Raw genomic sequence first — 22456 nt, 5'->3', positions numbered from 1 at the left:
GTCATGATTAAGGGGCTGGAGTTTGGGGGAGCGAAGAAACCTAGGTAGACCCAGGAATGCCACCCCCCCATCCTGGTGGGCCATTAGACAACCCATGTGGCTTAGGACTGTGAACCCCCTAACCTCAGGATCGGCAGTGTGAAATCCAAGGGCTGGACTAGAACATCTCAGAGATGGTTCTGAATTCTAAGACGTAGCCCATGGGGCCTACCCCAAGTCCAGCTGCCAACTCCTGTCCCTGCCGGGGTCTTCAGGAAGCCTTGAGCATCAGGAACTGGAGCAGAGCAGACCCCCGAGCTAAGACCCAGCTTCCTCAAGTTGCTGCTGGACCATGAAGACCACAGGGAAGATTTGTACCCTCCCCACCCCCGGGGCAGCAGAACAAGAGGACAGCCACCTTGAGCCAGAAAGCCCAGAACTGAACGCGGTGCTCTCACGGACTCAGACTGGAGGCAGAAACGTTGAAAGGTCACACCTGCTCTAATCCCCACCGTCAGTCAGACTGAAGTTAGGATACCTTAGGCCAGGGAGCCTCCATACTCTTCCTACAAGCCTCTGGGTGATCTATCTCAGCATCTGAGAAGAATCCGGTCTCACTCCCGGCAAAGTTGAGCGTGTGCACACCTGAGCACAGCTGACAGGAGGATGAGGAGAGGGGGGTGGAGGACCAACCCCATCTCATGATAACCCTCATCAGCATGATCTTCATCTTCCCCGTGGTTGCCACATTTCTGAAAGCCACCCTGTGGAGTAGACAGCGTAGATCTCACCTTAATTTTCCAGCTAAGAACATTGTGACTCAAGAGAGGTTAGGTGACTTGCTGAGGCCACACAGGAAGTGAAAGACCTGAGACTAGACCTCAGAACGTGGGACTCCTGATTCAGGGCTCGCTGCAACATACCGTGCTGTTTATCCAAATGATCCTCTTTGGGAAGCCATGGAATGCCAAGATGAGGTTGGGTCCTTGAGAGCCCATACGGCCAGACGTCCCTGCAGGGTATGGACACCAGCCTCAAAGGCTTTCCCACCACCACTCGGCAAGGCAGAGCCTTCAGCTCTTGTGCCCTGAGATTCTCAGCAGTGCTTCTGGCAGGGGTCAAATAAGGACACATAGCATCACACTTTGGAAGGAGACCTGGCTCTGGTTTTCCTCCTGGACGCTCCTGAGGCTTGAGAAGAAAGTATTGTGCACACAAAGGACAGACTTGCTTGTACAGGGGGCCTGGGACCCTCTCACTTGGCAAACCCGAGGACATGGGGGGCGGGGATCTTCCCTCTCTCTTGCAAGCAAAAGCGTCTCTGCCTTGTGATGATAAAGATGATTTGTGTATTGTCCCAAAGAGCAAAGTACCAGCAAGGAAAGGCAGACCGTTCACACCTCATGCCGCCTCCTACCCCCTGCACCACCCTAAGGAGCCTGATGCCAAGTTGTGACCTCTAACTGCAGGCACCGCCCAGGGGATGCCCACAGCCAGAAGCTGGTCGACTCTCCTTGGGAGGGCCGCTTCTGAGGGTCAGGATCCCACTCACCAAATCCACTCTTCTAACCCTTGACCCCACTCTTCCTCCGCGTGGCTCTCCCTGCCGGCCAAGCCCCCACGTCCTGGTAGCAGCCCAATCACCCTGCTCCTCACCTTCATACACACCCACGCATCCCAAGTGAGCCGGTCCTTCCTGAGACGCCCACCCACGAGAGGTGATTTTAAGTCTTGGATTATAGCTCTCCAGAGTGAGCCCTCGAACATGAGTTTGGCTCAAGTTGTGGCTGCAACTTCCTTGGGGGTTGGGAGATTTGCCGGGCGTTGGGCACGGATTCTCAGAGCCACAAAATCCAGTTTAGCTGGGTGAGGATCGGGCTGACTGTGAGAAAGGAACATGCACTGTCGTGGGCAGAGGGGGCTATCCAAGTAACCTGCACGGGATGAAGGCCGGAGGGACTGGCCAATGAGCATCGCAGCTGGAGAAATACACACACCGAAAGACGGCAGGTAGAGGTGTGACACTGGATTCCAAGGCCTGAGTTCCACCCGGTTCATTTGTTTGAACCCCCTGAAACTCTCAGGGCTTACCTGACACCTGCTGTGTGCAGGCGCTCGGCTGGGCATTCGGAATCAGACACGGTCTTAGTCCTCTCTTCCTGCCGTCCCTGGGGTCCAGCAGCTCCATAGACTATCAGGATCGAAGGACCTCAGAGACAGTCTAAGAGGCTCTGGCTTCAGATAACAGGTGTGCTGACATGAAGTGACAGAACGGATATGTGCAGACGCGGTGGGACAGAATGGATGCCCTGGCCAACCCAGGCTGTCATGGAAACAAAATTCATGAAAACCTCATTTGGTCCCAGGACCCCACCTTCTCAAGAAGGAAAGATTAATGTCAAAGTAATTTTACAGACCCAATCTTTATTCAACAAATGTTTATTGAGGGTTTAAGATAAGCCTGATACAGGCTAATAGCTGTCTTTGGTATCCGTTGATTCAATCAATAATGACAGAAGCCATTAAGGGGTCAGTAACCTGTCAATTAAAGGTGGCGGTCATTAACCACAACAGTGTCTGTACCTATTTGGAACATGGCAATGCCTGTGGGTAGCGGCTCTGAGCAGATGCTCAGGACACGGGAGGTTCCTGTATCCCAGGGATCACAGTGTCCAGACGAGAACCTTTGCTTTGGGCTAATGCCCAAGTGTAAATCTTTGGCTCTGAGGTTGCCAGACCAATGCTGGCTCCAAAATTCACGAAGGGGCATTTGGTTCTGGTGAAAAGTCAGCCACATCAGCAGCCAGGAAATACGAGGCCCCAGCAGCAGTGACTTCTCATCGTTTTTGACAAGGGCTTTCTGCTGCTTTTTGTACCTCACATTCCCCATCTGCACCTGCTTCTTCCTTTCACCTTTCTCTCGTGCCCTTCTATGCATCAATTTAAAATATACCCCTACCCTGGGGGCGCCCGGATGGCTCAATCAGTTAACCATCCGACTCTTGGTTTTGGCTCAGGTCATGATCTCAGGGTCCTGAGATCGACCCCCGTGGCAGGCTCCACGCTCAGTGGGGAGTCTGCTTGAGATTCTCTCTCTCCCTCTCCCTCTGCCCCTCCCCCTGCTCGCTTGCTCTCTCTCTAAAATAAGTAAATCTTTAAAATATATCCCTATTCTGTTTTTCACTGGTGAAACAGTTCCTACCCCATCTCCTCTGATTCTTCACCTCTAAATGGCCCAGGAGAAGCTACTTCAGGAAGGAATAGATACCAATATTACTCTGCATTTTATTAGTATATACGTTACCCTTTGGGAAGAGCCCCTCAGAAGCTGTAACCAAAGAAATCATTCTCCTTCACTGGGCCTGTTTTCTGACTTGTAAAAGTAGGATATTGGTCTAAACAGTGTCCCTGAGGGGAACACCAGTGCCCTGAGGAGCACACTCACACGCAGGTTCGAAAGAATTCCATGGTCAGACACATTTCAGAGCCATGCAGACTGCTGTCTTATTGATTAGCTATGGACATCAGTGTATAGCAAAGACTGATAATTCCTGTGCTCAAGAAACCGTTTGGACCCAGGAATTCCCATGCCTATTTGATCAAATTCCATCCCACAAGCCCGCTTTGGGAAATACTGAACAAAATCCTCTCTGAGTACTGGACAAGATATATGTCCATGACAATGGCTGCCAAAGAATGTATGGTTGCCAAACAGTGCCACACTCAGTGGTGAATCGGTGGGAAAAAAAAAAAAAAAAACAACCCTGATTCCAACTTCTTCTTTGCCCAGATCAATACAAATGCCATTGGACACACTAGCTATGCTCTGCATTGCTAGTTTGATTATCAGTTTGACACAACATCTAAACCTTCCCCAATTCTCCCCCCAGACACATACTCACACACACACACACATACACACACACACACACACACACACACACACAGCTTGCCAACTGTCCGCTTCTGTGCAGACTGATTAGCGGAGCAGTTAATTTGCTCTGAGCAGCAGAAGACAGGGAGCTCAGATAAACCTGGCCCATGGGTTAATGCCTGGGAAGATTTAGTCCCTGCCAGATGCCAGGCTTTTAAGACATCAGTGGTCCTTGCATCCTGAGTGATGGGGGCTAAGACACAAAGAGACTCAGGGGAAGCTATGACCGGTCCTCTTTTATAGGAATAGAGCATTTTCCTGGAGAGGGAGAAGATATTTCTAATACTATAGCAAAAAAGATTAGTATTTCCCTTGGAAATATATTACTTCCCCCCCACCCCAGGAGATGGGTACTCTCTCACAGTGCCCAGAGGCTCTGACCCTAATCAGGCCCTTAGAGAAGCCAAAACAGGGACCATTTCCTGAGACCACCGTGGTCCTCCATGTAGTAGCCCCACCATAACTCCAGATCCTTTCATGAAGGATTCACTCTGTGATTCTTGCTGTGGTCCTTGTAACAATCTAGCGAGGGTGATAGTAACATGCCTCTTTCTCAGACAAGGACACTGACTTGGAGAGAGGCAAAGTAATTCGTCCCAGGCCACGCAGTGAGTAAAGGACAAGCAGGGATGAAGCCCAGGTCAGTTCAACTGGCCACTGAACTATGTTGCTCACTGCATTTGTGTGCTGTATTCTGATTCAGTTGGGTACTATGCACTGTGTCCATGAATTCTCCATCCCTTCTTGGACATGTTATCCTGAGCAGCCCAGTTTTAACTCCTAGAATCCTGCCTCCCCCAACCCAGATCCTTAAAGCCCAGCTCAGGGCGGTTTCGGCTCCCGGTTATTGGCTGTGTGACCTGTAGTGAGTTACTTAGCCTCTCTGAGCCCTCAGCCTTCTCTTTAATATGGAGATACCATCTCTTCCCTACAACCACACAGGATGTTGCATCAAAGGAGGTCATGTGCCTGGACTTGCTCTGTTGCATATAAGGCACTGCCTGATGTCTTGTGGGCAGAGGGTGTATCCTTCCCCAAGTTGTCTCCCCCAGAATTGAAGCATGCCCTAGAGCAGCTCGACTCCTCTCTGCCTCCCCTAGATCCATACTATTGCTCCAGGGAGTCCTGAGGAGGCCTTGATCTGGGGCAGAGAAAACTCCCAGCCGGCATCTGGGCAAATCAAAGTTTAGCTGTCATCAACCAACCCCCCACCCCTCCCCAGTATTCACCGAACTGCTGCCGTGTGCCGAGCATCATGCTGTGTACTGCGGAATTGGACACTGAAATCCCCACTCAGGGACCTCGCAGTTTACTTGGGGATATGGTCAAAGAAACACAACAGCAAAGTGAATGTGACACAGTGATAACAGGCTACTGCAGACTTCGAGGATTTAGGAATTAAGAGAGACACCAAGATGGAATGTAGCCTTCGGAAAAGCCTGCCAGGTGCCCGGCAAGGCTTTCGAGGAAGCTGAGATGAGCTGCACCCCCCGGGATGGGGTGACTTCTCCTTTTGCACAAGAGACTTCACAGAAGAATGCTTGACATAGCTCTTCACCAGCCCAGCATTTCCTGAGAACTTTTCTTTTTCAGTCCACTTTAGGTCTAGATCTTCTTGAAGAAGATGATTTCTTTAAATATTTTTAAACATTTAAACAGAACATTTTAAAAACCTATCTCCTTTGATTTCTTTGCAGGTTTGTTTATAAGTTTAGGAGGTTTGAGTGTTTGTGAAGTTTGAGGTGGAAGAATGTGCAGAATAGACCTGCCCCATCCTGGGTTGCTGTAGTTTGGGGGCTCTCGGCTCTGGCTGCATGTTGCACGGACCCGGGGCGGGGGGTGGTGCGCAGGGAACCTGAAAACACTAACGCTCCCCAAGAGAGGCAGGCTCGTTGGTCTGGGTTGAGGCCCGGACGTATGTGTTTAAAGCTGCCTCGTGATTCCTGAAGTGGGCTGGGGCTGAGACCCAGCTGGACAGCGAGTCCGTGTTCGCTCCTTGCCGGCTCTTAAAGGCCGCGTTTCAGATCTTCTCTGCCCATGAGCTTCTCGTCAGCGGACCGCTTCTGTCTCCCCACAGAACCAGCCCTCTTCCCTGGCCATGCTGGACCTTCTGCACGTGGCTCGGGACATCGCTTGTGGCTGTCAGTATTTGGAGGAAAATCACTTCATCCACCGGTGAGTCAAAGCGACCTTGCTCTCCCCTCTGCCTTCTGTGTGCTTCCCTGCATGTCTCAAGCACTCAGGTGCCCCCCTTCAGAGTACAATGGTAGGTCTCTCTCCAGACTTGTTTGGATGACTCGGCTTCACTTGTCTTTAAGATAATTACTTATTCTATCACGGCTTCATTTACCCCATATGTAAAATGGGTATCATAAAATCTCCTTCCCAGTGCCAGAGATCTAGCCGAGCTGTTCTTGACCTTCCGCAGGGACTCCTGCCGGTACCTTGCAGTCCACTATCACTTTAACATTTTTCCCATCTAGAAAACCGAGTTCCTTAAGGGAAGTTAGAGGAGTTCCTATTTTCACATATTTGACTATGGGTAACCCTAAGGCAAGGACCTGTTTTATTCATCTTCGTATCCCTGGTATTTCGTGGGGCACGATTAATGTCTGTTGGATACATTAATTTTTTCTAAAATACTCTGAAATGAAGCATAATAGATCATTTTCTTTGCTTCCATACTTCATCTCCTCTACTCTATAGGACGCTTATGTTTAAATGGTATTTGATTGGGACATCAAATCCACATGTAATGCTATAGACATGATAGATTATACATATTTCTTTCCATGTGGTTGTTGACGACTTTCTCAGCTGACACCTTGATTCTGAAATTGAAAAGTCAAATAGATTGTTAGGCTGTTTGCAAAGCTCTTCCTAATGATATGCTTCTCAGTTAGTAAATACCAGCCTGGTGAATGAACAATCACTTTTTAACGAATGTCTTCAAAGAGCATAAGACATGTTTGTAATAATTAGAATATGTAAGTACGAAGCAGGAAATGAGAGAAGCTGTGTGAGTTCAGAGATGGAAAAGCATGTAAGCAGATAGCAAGCTATGCTTCCTGCCCTAATAAAAATGGAGAAATTAAAGATCAAGAAAGGCACTCGCCTGGGCTCCTAAATTCATTCCTAAAACAAGGCAATAAACGGTCACACCGGCATATCCTTTCACTGTCACTCCATCTCTTTGGTCTTCAGATCTTCCTCTTGATTCTAACTCTGTCCCACTTGTAGGTCTTGTGCTTAATAGAAATAACAGGAGTGAAAAAGGAGCTGGGACCAGTCCTTCATGTTCTCCTCCAAAGCTACGCCCTCTGCTTCAAAGCACAGGGCAGCCCTGCCATTGTTCTTGCCCTTTCTGTTGTGGCCAGAACGTTCCATAAATCTCAGCTCTGGGCTTTATGGCTGCTCAGATAGGACAAGGTTGTGCTCGTCTTGGAATTCATTCTTGGCTAGAGCCACCTTTCCACCTGTTGTCTGTGTCCTCTAAGTCTGGACTCACTGGAGAGCGAGCTGGGCAGCCACCTTGGTGACTCTGGCCACCTGCCTTCCCTTCTCAACGAGATCATTTCTGCTTCCTCATCTGAGCCCCATGTTCGTCCCCAACCGTCCAGACTCTCCAGCTGAGGGGTCACATTCTTCTTTCCTCTGTCGTTGTTTAAAATCTGCTTTCCTGGAGCCATGAGACCTTTTGACTATATCCAGTGCTCTGTTATTGTAGATAATGAGAGAACAGGATCACATTCTCTCGAGATTCTTATCACTTCCACATCTGTAAATAGTTACTGAAGGTCAGAATTATGTCCCAGAGTAATTGTTTGTTGCTACTTTTATCTTTTTTGAGAAATGAAATTGTCGGAGATCAAATCAGTAATGTATCAGAGGGTCTGCTTTATAAGCAAAAGGCAACATCTAACAGAAATTGTCCATCCCAATCAAAGCTTTTCTTTTGGGGTAACCAGCATTAGGAAAGCATCCTTCCCACCTCCTCACTGTCCATGAGCTCTGTGGCATACACCCCCACAGCAGTGTGACCTCTAATGCCCTCTCATGCACGGACATCCACCTCAAGATTCCCAGTCTCCCATGCGTGCACACCTCCTGAATTCAGAGCGGAACTCCTTTCCCAGATCCACAGGCTCCTGTTTTTCTATTAAATCTGTTTCCTTTGGACATGGTTTATTGCCATTTCAAGAATTATGGGTCATTCTACCACTTCTTGGTGTGTTCTCTGATATCACATTCACTTTCTTACCATTAAATTCAAGATCACTGTTTTAAGCAACAATTTCATGCGCATCAGCGTAAAGACCTTCCTGGAGATATAAATATTGTTTGCTGCTTCAGTATATTTCTCTTGAGAAGCAATGGCTATATATCCTACTATTTTTCTTCTTTTTGATGTCATATATGTTATGCTTTCATAGTTTTATTAGGGTATTTTATGTACCACTGCTCCTCAAAATTCAACTGAAACCCTCTGTATCAGGTCAGTGGCATTGACAACAGCCATCTCCCACTCTGCCCCCCTGTTCTGGTATCTTAGTGACCCTCAGTCTAGATCCTGTTTATTTCACATGTTATCCATGTCCTTATTTCTTCACCAAAGATCAGGACCTTTGGGAAACTGGTTGAAAACAGGAAAATGCCACTTGTACTCCCTAAGAAAGACTTTTTTTTCTGCCCAGGACTTCAATTTTATTAGAGACCCATTCCAGACTTTCTTTGGATGCATCCTTCATTCCCACATGCATGTCAAGAATGGGTAAGCAGTTGAGGAGTGGATGAGTCTTACAGAGCTTTGATCATGCCTTCCAGGCGTGCTACAGGAAAATAGGCCATCTGGAGTACAACGGCAAAGAAAACACGTTAACTTTACGACTTGAAATGATCCCTCAGCCCCAGAGCTGTGATGCATACGGCTTAGCAAAAGCATTAGTGAAAATCATAAATGTAAGAACAATAGTAGCTTATTTAAAAAGAAAACTAGAATTATTGGGGAATACTTTGACCTGCTTGAACTTGGTATCATGCAAGTCATGCTCTCCCAGAACAAGCCCCAGGCAACTGGCAGAAACCAACAGCAATCTGTACAAAAAAATAACCTAAGGCCAAATGGCATTTCTTATGTCCCTATACGATCTTCTTTTAGCTTAAGTTTTTTAATAGAATGAGAATAGAGCCCTGTATCTTCTAGGGTTGTTGTGATAATTACCATGAAACATTTAGAACAATGCTTAGTGCAGAGTAAAAGGCCAATAAATTCTAGTTCCTATTATCATTACTTTCATTATTGCCATCCCATTAAACATTTTCAATCATCTGCCCTAATCCGTTTCCACTCGCCTGTTAGTTCTGAGGGCTGGAATGGGTCGAGCTATCTTTCCCATACCGGAGTATAACATAGTAAAGGAAATCGAGGGCAAAGGAGGGAACTATTTGAACTTTAATTGGAGGTGAAAATTCTTGTGATGAATATTACCTGTGTATCTTCCCAGAAATAAAATTAGGAAATGCATTTTCGCTTTCCTTTTTTTCTTCCAGGGACATTGCTGCCAGAAACTGCCTCTTGACCTGTCCGGGCCCTGGCAGAGTGGCCAAGATTGGAGACTTTGGAATGGCCCGAGACATCTACAGGTGAGCAAAGACGGCTGTCACCCAACAAAGCCCCATCCCCTCAAGAGACTGGGACGTGGCTGCCCTGTGCCCTAAGTCCTCTCTGGCGCCCTGTCCACTGGCCGCCTAACATTTCCTTAAGGCCCTTTCCGGGACATACAACAGCTTAGTTAGTGCGCATGCCTGGTGGTCTAATTCTAGGATCACACCGACTGCTGTCACTGACACCATGTTCTTAAGGAGATCGTCTTTCTGGTTCCAACTCTCTAATCCCAGAATGTTCTCAGACACAGAGTAACCCGGATACTTAATAGGGAAAAAATTCTCAGTAAACTTTTACTCCTCAATACTCAGGAATTCTAAATGGGACTTGGCTTCCATCACCCCAGACAGGAGCACCCCAGAACTGACAACATTATGGGCCGGCTCCCCAGTCTTTTCTACCTACACCAGGAGCCACGGGAGGGTGGTTCAGAGCCCATAGCTCAGCTTCATCTCTTTACCCCTGTCATAGTCTCAGGGGTACATTAAAAAACAAAATAATTTTTCTAATTAAAAAGAAAACCCTCCTACTGTACTTTACCTTACTCTTCTCTTCCCAACCCCTCATTTCACTTTCGGCTGACTATTTACAACCGTGACGTGCTGCGTGAGCTGAGCAAGTCACTCCTTTGCATGGTCACTAATTACGCACCTCCCACCCCTAATCCAGGGAAGGAGTGAGGAGTGGTGGTCACAGAGAGCTTTCACTCTTTGAGCGTATGGGGGAGCCCGGAAGGCCCCCATAGAACTGGTAGGGATCGACATGGGAGGGAGTGCTGAGGGCACCCCGTTCCTGCAGGGTAGCAGCACAGGGAGGGTCAGGTGCTCTGCTCTCCCTTCTCTTAACCTCTCAGGGTCTCAGCTCCACCCTCCCCCTTCTCAGAATACCCAGGATTGCCCTTAGTTCAAGATACGAATGTTGCAGCATGACTCATGACTCCGCGAGCCAGCCCTTTCTCTCCATCCTCAGCTCTGACGGCTCCCCGGCCCTGGCTTCACCACCCCAACTGGCCCCACTGGCCCCACACGCCCATGCCATCTCACGGGTCAGGAATACTCTTCCAGGAGAGCTCCTCAGCACTCAGCTCCATCGGCCCCCGTCAGTGAAGCTCTTCCTGTCCCTCACCCCCGCCTCTGGGTCCCTGAGCTTCGTACACACTCCATCACTGTACGGGTTCTTCTCCACTGCAGGCGTCTGTGTGTCTGTTTCTTCCCCTAAACTCTCCGCTGGGGCGACAGAGACCATGACTTATTCATGTCCTCAGCACTCGGCAGAATAAATACTAGGTCCGGGGGCCCCCCTTTATCCGTGGTTTCTCTTTCCCGGGTTTCAGTTGTTTGGGGTCGACTGTGTGGTCTGGAGGCAGATGACCCTCCTTCTGACTTACCATGAGAAGGTCAACAGTAGCCTAACTCCACGTCCCAATGCCTGTGTCACTGGGCTCACACTTCATCTCCTCACGTAGCATTTTATCATGTCACATCACAAGAAGTAGGGTAACTACAGGACAGGAAGATACTTCGAGAGAGAGAGACCACATTCACATTTATTACACTATATTGTTATAATTGTTCTGTTGTATTGTAGTTTTGTTGTTAATCTCTCACTGTGCCTAATTTATAAACTAAACTTTATCATGGGTATGTATGTATAAGAAAAACCTAGTTTATGTAAGATTTGGTATCAGGCATCCACTGGGGGTCTTGGGAGGATATGCCCCATGGAGGAGGGGGACCACTGCACATGTTTAGTGAAGTAATTAATCTAGGCGCCTGGTGGGGAGCTGCCTCCCTGAGCGCACCCCAACAGGAGGACGCGGGGCTGGGGGTGGAGCTGGCTTCGAAGGTGTGAGCTAATTTATTAGCTATGCCAGTGATGTCATTAATGCTGCTCATGATAAAAACTAATAAATCACCTCGCACCTTTGGAGCCAACTCTGTCACCGGCCCCGTGTTCTCGGGCTAGGGTGTGCTCGGGAAGGCAGTGTCCCTCCAGCTCCCCAGATTATTTGCTGAGCACCTATATTGACCGAAACACTGTGTGAGTGCCACGGAGAATCCAAGAGTCTGCGAACAAGACACAGGCCCTGCTCTCAGTCCCCCCAGGTTGGGTCTTCCATGACTGTGGACCATCAGGCACCAGGCTGGAATACTGTCAGTCGTGGCGAGTTTTAATACACGAAACCCATCCAGGGAAATCTACCCATCTGCTACCGGATACTCTAGTCATGACATAGATCTTTCCTTTCCTCCAGCGGGCCACCTCCTATTAAATGACCCCAAAGTTCTTACCTTAATTTTCAATGACCTGTGTCCCCCTGCCCTCCCCCTGAGCCACGGGAGCCCCTCATGTGTCCCCCTGCCCTCCTCCCGAGCCACGGGAACCCCTCGTCCATTTTAGTCCTGGAATGGCTGCAGACTATGGTTGCCCAGCAGAGCTCCCACTCGGAGCCCCCTCCAGAACCAAGTGTGGGTCCCCTCTTCTCCCCACAGAGCCAGCTACTACCGAAAGGGAGGCTGCGCCATGCTGCCCGTCAAATGGATGCCTCCAGAGGCCTTCATGGAAGGAATATTTACTTCTAAAACGGACACATGGTGAGTCTTTCCGCTGCCCTCCTGCGGGTCTTGCTGAGGGCCTTTCCCTACCGCTCTTGAGCCAAGTGCTCCCACACTCTCCCACGGGGAAGAGTAAGAGGAGACACGTCAACGCACCTCTGCCACAGGGGCTGTCAAATGCTGGCATGGATCCGAATCAGCAGAAAGGCCTGGTAGATCACAGATTACTGTCCCCACCCTGAGAGAATCTGCATTGCCAGCAAGGGTCTAGGGGATGCCGGTGCCCCTGGCCGGGGACTACACATTGAGAGACACGTGATTTATTTTTTCTTTCTCACCTAACTACAAAGTTGGGGTTTATTCCAGGAATGCAACATTGAGTTAAGATTAGAAAAATTGATCAGTGACATTCTCTCCATCAACAGAAGAAAGGAGAAAATAATTATCAGCACAAAAGTGCTACATGCTTAGGGGTGTTGAGACCCATTTTACAGTTAAAACTGAGAGTGGAAAACACGGTACGTGAAATCTCCAGAGTTTACTCGTCCTGCAGCAAACTGACCTTTGTGCTCCCAGACCAACATCTCCCCATGTCTTCCCTCCTCCCGCCCCTGCAACCACCATTCGCTCTCTACTGCTCTGATTCCACCTCCATGTGAGAACGTGCAGGAAGTCTTTCTGTGCCTGGCTTATTTCACTTCACGTCAGGTCCTCTGGGTTCATCCACGTTGTCACAACTGGCAGGATTTTCTTCTCTTTTAAGGCCGAGTAATATTCCATGGTACATATCCATGCCACGTTTTCTTTATCCATTCATCTGTCGGTGGATATTTATTTAATTATTTATTTTTAAAAGATTTTATTTATTTGACAGAGGGACACAGCGAGAACAGGAACACAAGCAGGGGGAGTGGGAGAGGGAGAAGCAGGCTTCCCGCCGAGCAGGGAGCCGGACGTGGGGCTCGATCCCAGGACCCTGGGATCATGACCTGAGCCGAAGGTAGACGCTTAACAACTGAGCCACCCAGGCGCCCCTGTCGGTGGATATTTAGGGGGCTTCCGTAAGTTGGCTATTATGAATAATGCTTCAGTGACCTTGAGACTGCAGATATCTCTTCGAGATATGGACTCTTATTTCCACTGGCTGTATACCCAGAAGCGAGATAGCTGGAGCTTAAGGTAGTTCTATTTTTAATGTTTTGAGGAAATCTCCATACTTTTTTTCCATATAATGTCTATAAGAGCAATACAGAATTTTAAAAGGCAGATTAAACCTGTGCTGTCTGCCAAAATACACACACACACACATGCACGCACACACACACATGCACAACACTAAAGGGAGTCTTTTTAGTTGTATAAAAACCCACAAGGACAAAAATGACAACAATGACAAAAGTTTGGAAACTGGGAAGTTTATGCACAAGTGGTACCTTTCTTGGGAGACTGGAAAGTTGATATCTAGGTCCAGAAATAGCCTGGTTCACTCTGTGCAAAAGCCCCGGAAAGGCCCAGAAACTGAGGGTGCCAGTCACCCCTGGCCATAGAGTGCTGCAGACAGGAAAATCAGTTACAGATGTGTTTAAAAAGTAACCAGATCCTTGGCCCATTCCCTCACCCCCTATCTGTCCCCTACCATCACCCAAAACCAGGGGTTCCCTCTGTGAAGAGACTGAATTAAAGCCTTTCTGGTCTTGGGCACATTAGACATTACTGAGGATGAATCCTCTACTATAAACAGGGATACATATTTTTTAAGTCTACCAACTTCAAAATGTGTGCCCTCCTTCTTCCCCTCAGTGCCAAGAACGCGGCCACGGGTAGGAGTCGATCAGAGAACTCCTCACTGGAGGAACTGACCAATGAAGAGAAAAACTCCAGATACTGCAAGTGGCAGTAGGCTAAGTAATGGCCATCCAAAGTATCAGGCTCTAATCCCAGGAACCTATCATTGTTGCCTTATAAGGAAAGAAGAGTCTTTACAGATGTGGTTAAGTTGAAGATCTTGAGGTGGGACAGTCATCCTGAATTATCTGGGGGCTCTAAATGCCATCACAAGAGTCCCCATAAGAGGCAGGCAGAGGGAGATTCCACACACAGAGAGGAGGAGGGGACAATGTGAACAGAAATAGAGGCGGAAGACGTGTGACCACAAGTCGAGGAATTCTGGAAGCCTCCAGAAGCCAGAAGAGGCAAGGAATAGATTTTCCCTTGGAGCCTCTGGAGTGAGTGTGGCTCTGCACACACCTTGATTTTATCCACCTTGATTTTATCCTGGGATACTGTGCTGATTTTGGATGTCTGGCCTTCAGAGCTGAGAGAAAACAAACTTCTATTGTTTCAAGCCACAAGTTGGCGGCAGTTTGTTACAGCAGCCACAGGAGACTGATACACCCAGTGAAAGGTGCAAGCCAGCTGCCCCCCAGTGGACAAGATCTACAAGAGCTTCCCATCGGCTTTGCAATGTCCCAGTCATAAAATATGAACAGCCAGCCAAGAACCAAAAAAGGCTTGAGAAAAGAGTCTAATCTGAAGGAAACAAACATAAAGAGGGAACTTGGAGGAAGAAAAATACAGAAAGCTTAGGAAAACTTGTAAAAACCATAATATCGTCGGGCGCCTGGGTGGCTCAGTCGGTTGAGCGACTGCCTTCGGCTCAGGTCATGATCCTGGAGTCCCGGGATCGAGTCCCGCATCGGGCTCCCTGCTCAGCGGGGAGTCTGCTTCTCCCTCTGACCCTCGCCCCTCTCATGTTCTCTCTCTATCTCATTCTCTCTCAAATAAATAAATAAAATCTTAAAAAAAAACCATAATATTCTCAGAAAGATAAATTATTGCAACCATGATCTAAGGATGAAAGATTTTTTAAAACAAGGTTTTTAGAGAAAAAAGCTCTTAGAAATAAAAATAGGAGAGAGCCCTGAAAGAGATGGAGCATTAGTCTCCGGAAGCTTGTGTGAGCTGCACACAGCAACGTCAGGTCAGGTGACCAAGGTCAATATCAACAGTGTTAGATCATGTTGATAGCGTGTGCCTTTGATGTGATGTGATGAAAATGACATGTAACCTCTGTGGTCTTTCTCCCCACACCCAACAACTCCGGTCTAATTATAAGAGAAGCAGACAGATCCCAATTGGACATTCTACTAAAGCCCTGACCAATACTCCTCAAAACTGCCAAGGTCATCAAAAACAAGGAAAGCCTAAGAAGTTGTCACAGTCAAGAGTAGCCCAAGGAAACATGACAACTAGATATAATGTGATATTCTAACGGGGTCCTAGAACAGAAAAAGGAAATTCAGCAGAAGCTAAGGAAATCTGAATAAGCTATAGGTTAATAATGATGCCTTAATATTGGCTCATTAACTGTAACAAATGTACCATATGAATATAAGATGCTAAAAATAGGGGAAACTGAATGTGGAGCCTGTGGGAACTCCGTGTATTATTGGCATCATTTATTTACAATCTAAAACTGTTCTCAAGAAATTTATATTTTTAATATGATGATAGATATGCAAAAGTACCAGAAAGTTTGGAAGACAGAGTTGAATAAATCTTCTAGAAAATAAAACAACTAGGGGCGCCTGGGTGGCTCCATCAGTTAAGCGTCTGCCTTCGGCTCAGGTTATGGTCTCAGGGTCCTGGGATCGAGGCCCGCATCGGGCTCCCTGCTCAGTGGGGAGCCTGCTTCTCCCTCTGCCTGCAGCTCCCCCTGCTTGTGCGCTCTCTCTGTCAAGTAAATAAATAAAATCTTAAAAGAAGAAGAAGAAAACAACTATAAGCAGATGGGATGCATAGGAAAGAAAGGAAAAGAAAATTAAGAGGATTAGACCATTAGGTCCAATTAGCTGACAAACAGGAGTCCCAAAAAGAATGTGCAGAAGAAATGAAGGGAATAAAAATATCAAAGAAATAATTCACGAAGATTTTCCAGAACAGACAGGCATACATGTCCAGAATGAAAGCATCCAACAAGTGCCAACTGCAGTGGATCATGAGAGCCACACAAAAGCATGTCATCATGAAATTTTCAGACCAATGGTGATCATGATTCTGTAAGCTTCTAAGGAGAAAAACAAAATAATCGTGGTAAAAAATGGTCAGAGATAAAAACAGAGCATCCAGATGGCATCGAATTTCTCAACAGCAACACAGGAAACCAAGAAGACAACGGACAAAAGTCCTCCAAATTGTGAAACCTGTGTGGAAATAACATCACGAGTTGGAGGAGCCACAGTGAACGGAGTCCCTCTCTGACCCATGTTTGACGATGTGAGCAGGAGCTTTGTTGTTTTAAGTCGCCGAGATCGGACTTACCCAAACCCAGTGGATCTCGGTGTGGTCCTAGGATCAGCAGCACCAGCATCACCTGGGATGTGTTAGAAGAGTAGGTTCTTAGCTGCCCCCCTCAGGCCGAATGGGATAGGAAGTGTAGAGGTGGGGCCAGCAATCTGTGTTCTAAGTAATTGTGCTGAACACGTCTCTCCTACGTCTCAGCAATCCTACCTCCAAGTGTCTGCATTAGACAGAGGCCGACAAAAATGGAGTTGGGCAAGGATGTTCGTTTGCAGCATTGTTTATAATAGAGAAAAAGCACAAAGCAACCTAAGTACCCCTCAAATGGGTGATGGAAAATAAACTGTGATTTACTGATATCATGGAAAATTCTTTAGCAATATAAAAGAACAACCCAAAGCTACATGTATCCTCATGGATAAATCTCTGTGCAGCCTTGAGTGAAAGAAAGAAAGACAAGTTCCAGAAAGGGATGGAATATCATTAAGTATAATTTTACAATACAAAAATCAAGTCTATCATACAGATTCTTTACGGTTTATGCTTTTACACATTGTATAAACTGTGAAAACACATCTGTGTTTTCTAGATTCTAACTTCAGTGCGGGAAGGGGAGGGAGGAAGAGAGGAGGGAGGGTGGGACTTAACTGTATTTATTTTATTTCTTCCAAAAGAAAAGGAGACTAGGCACAAATAAGACAAAGTTTTAACATCTCAGTACCTAAAGAACTATTAAATTATATTTCCTTCTTAAAGTTTAGATTATTTCCTAATTAAAACCTTTAAAGACACAGGTAAATTGCATAGCCTCGGATACTGGTGAGTGCCAGGGAGACAAAAAAGCAGAGGATCGAGAGTGGAGGGGTGGAGGGGTCCCAGGAGGGAAGCTATTTTAATACAGATGGTGGGGAAGGCTCCATGGAGGAGGTGACAGTCCAATGCCTGAATGGCAGAAAAATCTGAAAGACTTTACAGGCTGAGGAGGAAGTCAAGTATAAAAGGTCAGTGGCAGGGGCAAGATGAGCTTGTTTGAGGCATGAAAACAAGCTTTCATGGCTGGAGCTAGTGAGCACAGGGGCCAGTGGTAGCTGAGTTAGAAGGGCAGGCAGGGGCCAGACATGGAGGGCCCTAGGAACCAGGTTAGGGGATGTGGGTTTTATTTAGCACCCAATAGGATGCCCCTGAAAGGCTGGAAGCCAGAGTTTGACAAGATCCTTAAATATATATATAATATCAGGTGCCTGGGTGGCTCAGTCATTAAGTGTCTGCCTTCGGCTCAGGTCATGGTCCCAGGGTCCTGGGATCGAGCCCCGCATCGGGCTCCCTGCTCGGCGGGAAGCCTGCTTCTCCCTCTCCCACTCCCCCTGCTTGCGTTCCCTCTCTCGCTGTGTCTCTCTCTGTCAAATAAATAAATAAAATCTTTAGGAAAAAAAATATATATATAACATCACTCTGGCTGCTAATGAAAAGAGACTGGAGTGGGACAGGGGAAGATAGGGAAATCCTACCCACTTCGAGATAAGAGAACAGAGGGGCTAGGCTTAGTGGTGGCAGGGGAAGCCATTGGCAGTGGTGGGATTCAAGCTCTGTCTTGAAGGTGGCAGACAGGACTAATGAAAGTAGGCCGTGGAGTGGGAGGTGTGGAAAGAGTGAGATCAAGGACAATTCCTAGGTTGGCCATCACTGGAGAGAACAAAGGAGATGGGTTGGGTGCGGAAAGAGCTTTTGCACAAGTCCAGTGTGAGATGTCTGTAAGATGGGTCAGTGGAGACGTTGAGTGGACTTCTGATCTGTGAGTCTGAGGCTCGAGGAGAACTGCAAGAGACAGTGGAATCAGATGGCTGCATATTTAAATACAATACAGCAACCTTTTTTTTCTAAGTATAGCTGACACATGATGTACAGAATGGGAGTGGACAAGTCTACACATTACGCTGTGCTCCCCACAAGCATGGCTACCATCTGTCACTGTAGAGCGTTATTACAACACCATTGACTACATGCCCTCTGCTCTACCTTTCATCCCCGAAACTTACTCATTCCATAACTGGAAGCCCAATACACTTTGGGCTCCCAGTTTTCCAAAAACCGTGCTCCACACCTCAAGACAATCTTCCAGGTATGAATAAAGGAAAATAAAATGTAACTTTAAAAGACTGATAAGCACAGCACAACTCATAATTTTAAAACCTTTTCATCAGATTATCTTCATTGATTCAAATTTTTAAAGTAATTTAATCAGCAATCACTTAACCTGTTTCTATCATTTCAAGCAAAGCAAGTTTAATACCAAGAGAAGGAGAGTGGGATTTTTTAAAATACTTGTTTTTATTTGACTTGGAATGTTTACTGCAAAGCTGTGGGACCGATTGCTTCTAGTTAGGACAGGCTTATAGGTAAGTAAAAAACATCTGGCAGATAAAATATAGATTTACTTGACCTGTAAGGTTGCTAGACAAAATAAAAGATGACCAGTTAAAATTGAATTTCAGATGAACAGTGCATAATTTTTTAGTATAAGTACATCCCATACAATATTTGGGATATACTTATATTCTAAAAGCATTTCTTGTTTGTCTGGAACAAATTTAACTGGATGTCCTGTATGGTTATTTGCTAAATCTGACAACTCTCCCTACCTGAAATTATCAAAATTCTATGACCAACACTACTTCTTGCTTCTTTGAACTCCAAACCAAGAAAATAAACATCTTTTTGCCATCTATATGATGCTTCTCTCAAAGATACCACAATCTATTTCTCTAGCTATCTAGACAGGCAGAAAACAGATATATGGAATTCTTGAGGCCTTACTGCCAGGCTTTTGCATGATTTTGCTTATTTTGTTTTGCCTTGGAGGAAGACAAACCACCAAACAGAGAAAAATACGTACCAGGCAATTTGTAGGTACCAGAGTCGAGGGATCTAATAACGTATTCCAGTCTGTCTCAGATTAATTGCATAATAACCTCTGCTTCAGCCTTCTCACCTGAAAAATGTGGAAAATATCTTTGCCCTATGCTCCTCACTAGAGTCTGAAATTTCACCGAGCCGATGTACTTTTTGTTCCTTCGGAGATGGAGTAGCTGTAGTTCTCTAAAATTTTTGATAGAATATTTATAACATCCAAAAACTACAACCAGATACAAAAACAAAGATAGGCGCGCTTTTTTTTTTTTTTTTTGGCCAAAAAGCTAATAATGAAATTAAAGTTTTAAAATAGAAATTTTAGTCAAAATATGAAAGGAGATGATTCTGAAACATGATAGTATCATTTTAAAGTTCATTTAAAATAACAAATGAGAATTCAACTATATTTATTTTTTTAAAGATTTTATTTATTTGTTTGAGAGAGCAGGGGGGAGTGGGAGAGGGAGAAGCAGGCTCCCTGCTAAGCAGGGAGCCTGATGCGGGGCTCAATTCTGGGACCCTGGGATCAAGACCTGAGCCGAAGGCAGATGCTTAACCAACTGAGCCACCCAGGCACCCCTTAACTATATGTCTTTAAAAAGAGAAATAATCAAAAAAGTGCCTACCAGATATTAAAACATAAATATACAAAGAGTTAACATAGAATGGTATCAATGCAAGAAGCAGACATAGAGATGAAGCCAACAGAGAGCCGAGAAATCTGTTTTTACTCACAAGTCAATAGTAAGGGGAAAAGTATTCATGCATAGTGTTAGAAGAGTGGTTGTTTGCAAAACAATTCAATTTAGAACCCTTACCTCACACCACACACCAAACTAAGTTCTCAGATCCAGCTGGAGACGAAGAACAAATACAAGAAAACAGCAAATACTCACCTAATCTTTAGTGAAGGGAGGATTGCCTAATCTATAAAACAGATGGAGGAAATCACAAAATTTTTAAAAAATAGATTTGACTACCTAAAAATAAAATCTTTGGTAGTTTTAGAAAGCAATTGATAGAAGTATTTCAATTTTGGATAAAGGTTAGCATCTCATAAAGTACGTCTACAAACCAAAAAGAAACTTGATAAATAACAGAACAATATGTAGATACAAATGGGCAAAAGATACAAACAATTCATAGAGGAAAAAAAGGAAGTGAATTAATAAATACTTGAGAAAACACTCAACCATGTTAATTATCAAGTCAATATAATTTAAAAGATTCTACCATTTTTTTCCCTTAAAATCAGTCAAAGTTGTCATTTTTTAATGATACTCAATGTGGGTGAGAGTGTCTGATGCATTCCTGCACAATGCTGGCTGCTTGTGATTGGAATGACACGTTTGGAAGTGTGGAAGTGGACAATAGGGTGCCAAGAATTTTTCAATGTTCATATTCTTTTGATCTAGTAATTTGATTAGAATTATCCTAGATTTTACTAGATTATCCTAATCGTAAATTTGAGGGATTTGTCCTAAGGAAATTGTCCTTTTAAAAAATGCATCACAGATTTAAAAGCTGTTCATCAGTCTTTTGAATATTTTAAAAATTGAAGACAATATGGAAATGATAAGGCAAATTATGGCACAACTACTCAATGGAATGTTTTATGGCCATTTCAGATGTTTCTATGAGCACAGAAAATGTTTATGCTCTAATAGAGATTGCAAAAACAGTCAAGGTTCAAAATTGCATTTGAAATATAACCGCAATTATGTAAAAGAAATCTAAGTACAGAAACGACTGGAACAAAAAATAACATGCTAACCATGGTTATCGTTTTATAGAGCATCACCTGTGGCTGCTTTCTCATTCTTTATTTATTTTTGTTCTCCGTATTAAGAATTCTCAATTGTGGAAAAATGTGTAATAAAAAATTTAACATCTGTGCGTATATATGTGTGTGTATATGCAAACCCGTACGATCTCTTCTGTGTGCAGGTCCTTTGGAGTGCTGCTGTGGGAAATATTTTCTCTTGGATACATGCCATACCCCAGCAAAAGCAACCAGGAAGTTCTGGAGTTCGTCACCAGCGGAGGACGGATGGACCCACCTAAGAACTGCCCTGGGCCCGTGTATGACTCTTTTGGGAACATTTCTACGAGTTGCTAAGAACAGTTTTTCTTTTCAAAAAATATTGCAGCCACACATGCTTTTTTTGTTTTAAGATGGAGGGGCAGATAGATGGCTGACCTCCTTTAATATGCCCCAGGATAGGAGTGTGTCTGTGACTTCAGTGAGGTGGGTTAGTCTTCCGGCCCCTCGAAAGCAGTAATGTCATGCCTGAAACGTTATCCTCTGTCTGGCTGGAGACTGTGGATTCACCAGGCTGACGTTCCTCAACACCGCCTAGGAGTCTGTGTCCCGGACTCCCCACCGTGCTGCCCTGCACCATCTGTCTTAAGTCTCCTTTGACTATTTCCATTCCCTGCATTTTCTGCTGTCCTGTCTGGCATCCCTCACCTCCTTCCCACAACCAAGGCAGATGGGAAATATAATTAGAATATTCTTCCCCAGAGGTGCCTTTAATTCAGAAATGGAATGAGAGGAGCCATATTTCACATAAACACAAGGATGTCTGTTAGGGAGCTTTGGTGTTCTAATACCTTCGCACCTGGGCACCATTCCTTGGCCCATCAGCAGAGGGCAGCAGATGCCAACCACATGGGACCTAGCTGAGTTGTCACTCTCCAAGACGGTGCCACCTTCTGGTCCCCCTTAGAGAAGTGCTGGGGAAAATGTATTCACCCCTCTTTCTCCTGGTTTAAATTAGCGTCTTTACTCTTCTTTTAGATACCGGATAATGACCCAGTGCTGGCAACATCAGCCTGAAGATAGGCCCAACTTCGCCATAATTTTGGAGAGGATTGAATACTGCACCCAGGTATAAGCATTTTCCCCTTTGACCAGCATTTATATGAAAAGGTGGCAAATACCAAACTATGAAATGGAAGTTAAGCCAGCCAGAAAATAGGAGTTATTAATGATCACGAGAATGACTGTTGATCTATGAAGTAAGCTGACTGGTACCTCAGTTTGCCCGCTTTGTAAATAAATGCCGGTCACTGCCTCTTCCTTCTCTGGCACATGACGCAGCTGCAGACACC

The 22456-nt window shown here is 45.7% G+C and overlaps 1 protein-coding gene across 1 annotated transcript in view; it reads left to right on the top strand.

Moving 5' to 3' along the window:
• ALK (ALK receptor tyrosine kinase) overlaps positions 1-22456 on the top strand; it is a 678620-nt gene that overhangs the window by 653219 nt on the left and 2945 nt on the right. The window contains exons 24-28 of the mRNA XM_025867990.2: positions 5991-6088; positions 9464-9556; positions 12071-12172; positions 21290-21424; positions 22143-22233. Of these exons, the coding sequence (XP_025723775.1) occupies positions 5991-6088; positions 9464-9556; positions 12071-12172; positions 21290-21424; positions 22143-22233 (519 nt within the window). The remainder of the gene's footprint in view (positions 1-5990; positions 6089-9463; positions 9557-12070; positions 12173-21289; positions 21425-22142; positions 22234-22456) is intronic.

The sequence above is a fragment of the Callorhinus ursinus genome, unplaced genomic scaffold, assembly GCF_003265705.2.
Source record: "Callorhinus ursinus isolate GAN/ISIS: 27379988/994484 unplaced genomic scaffold, GSC_fseal_2.0 scaffold10, whole genome shotgun sequence".
In the NCBI taxonomy this organism is placed as follows: Eukaryota; Metazoa; Chordata; class Mammalia; order Carnivora; family Otariidae; genus Callorhinus; species Callorhinus ursinus.
The sequence above is the reverse complement of the archived record's forward strand: the minus strand, read 5'-3'. Positions and strand labels throughout refer to the sequence as shown.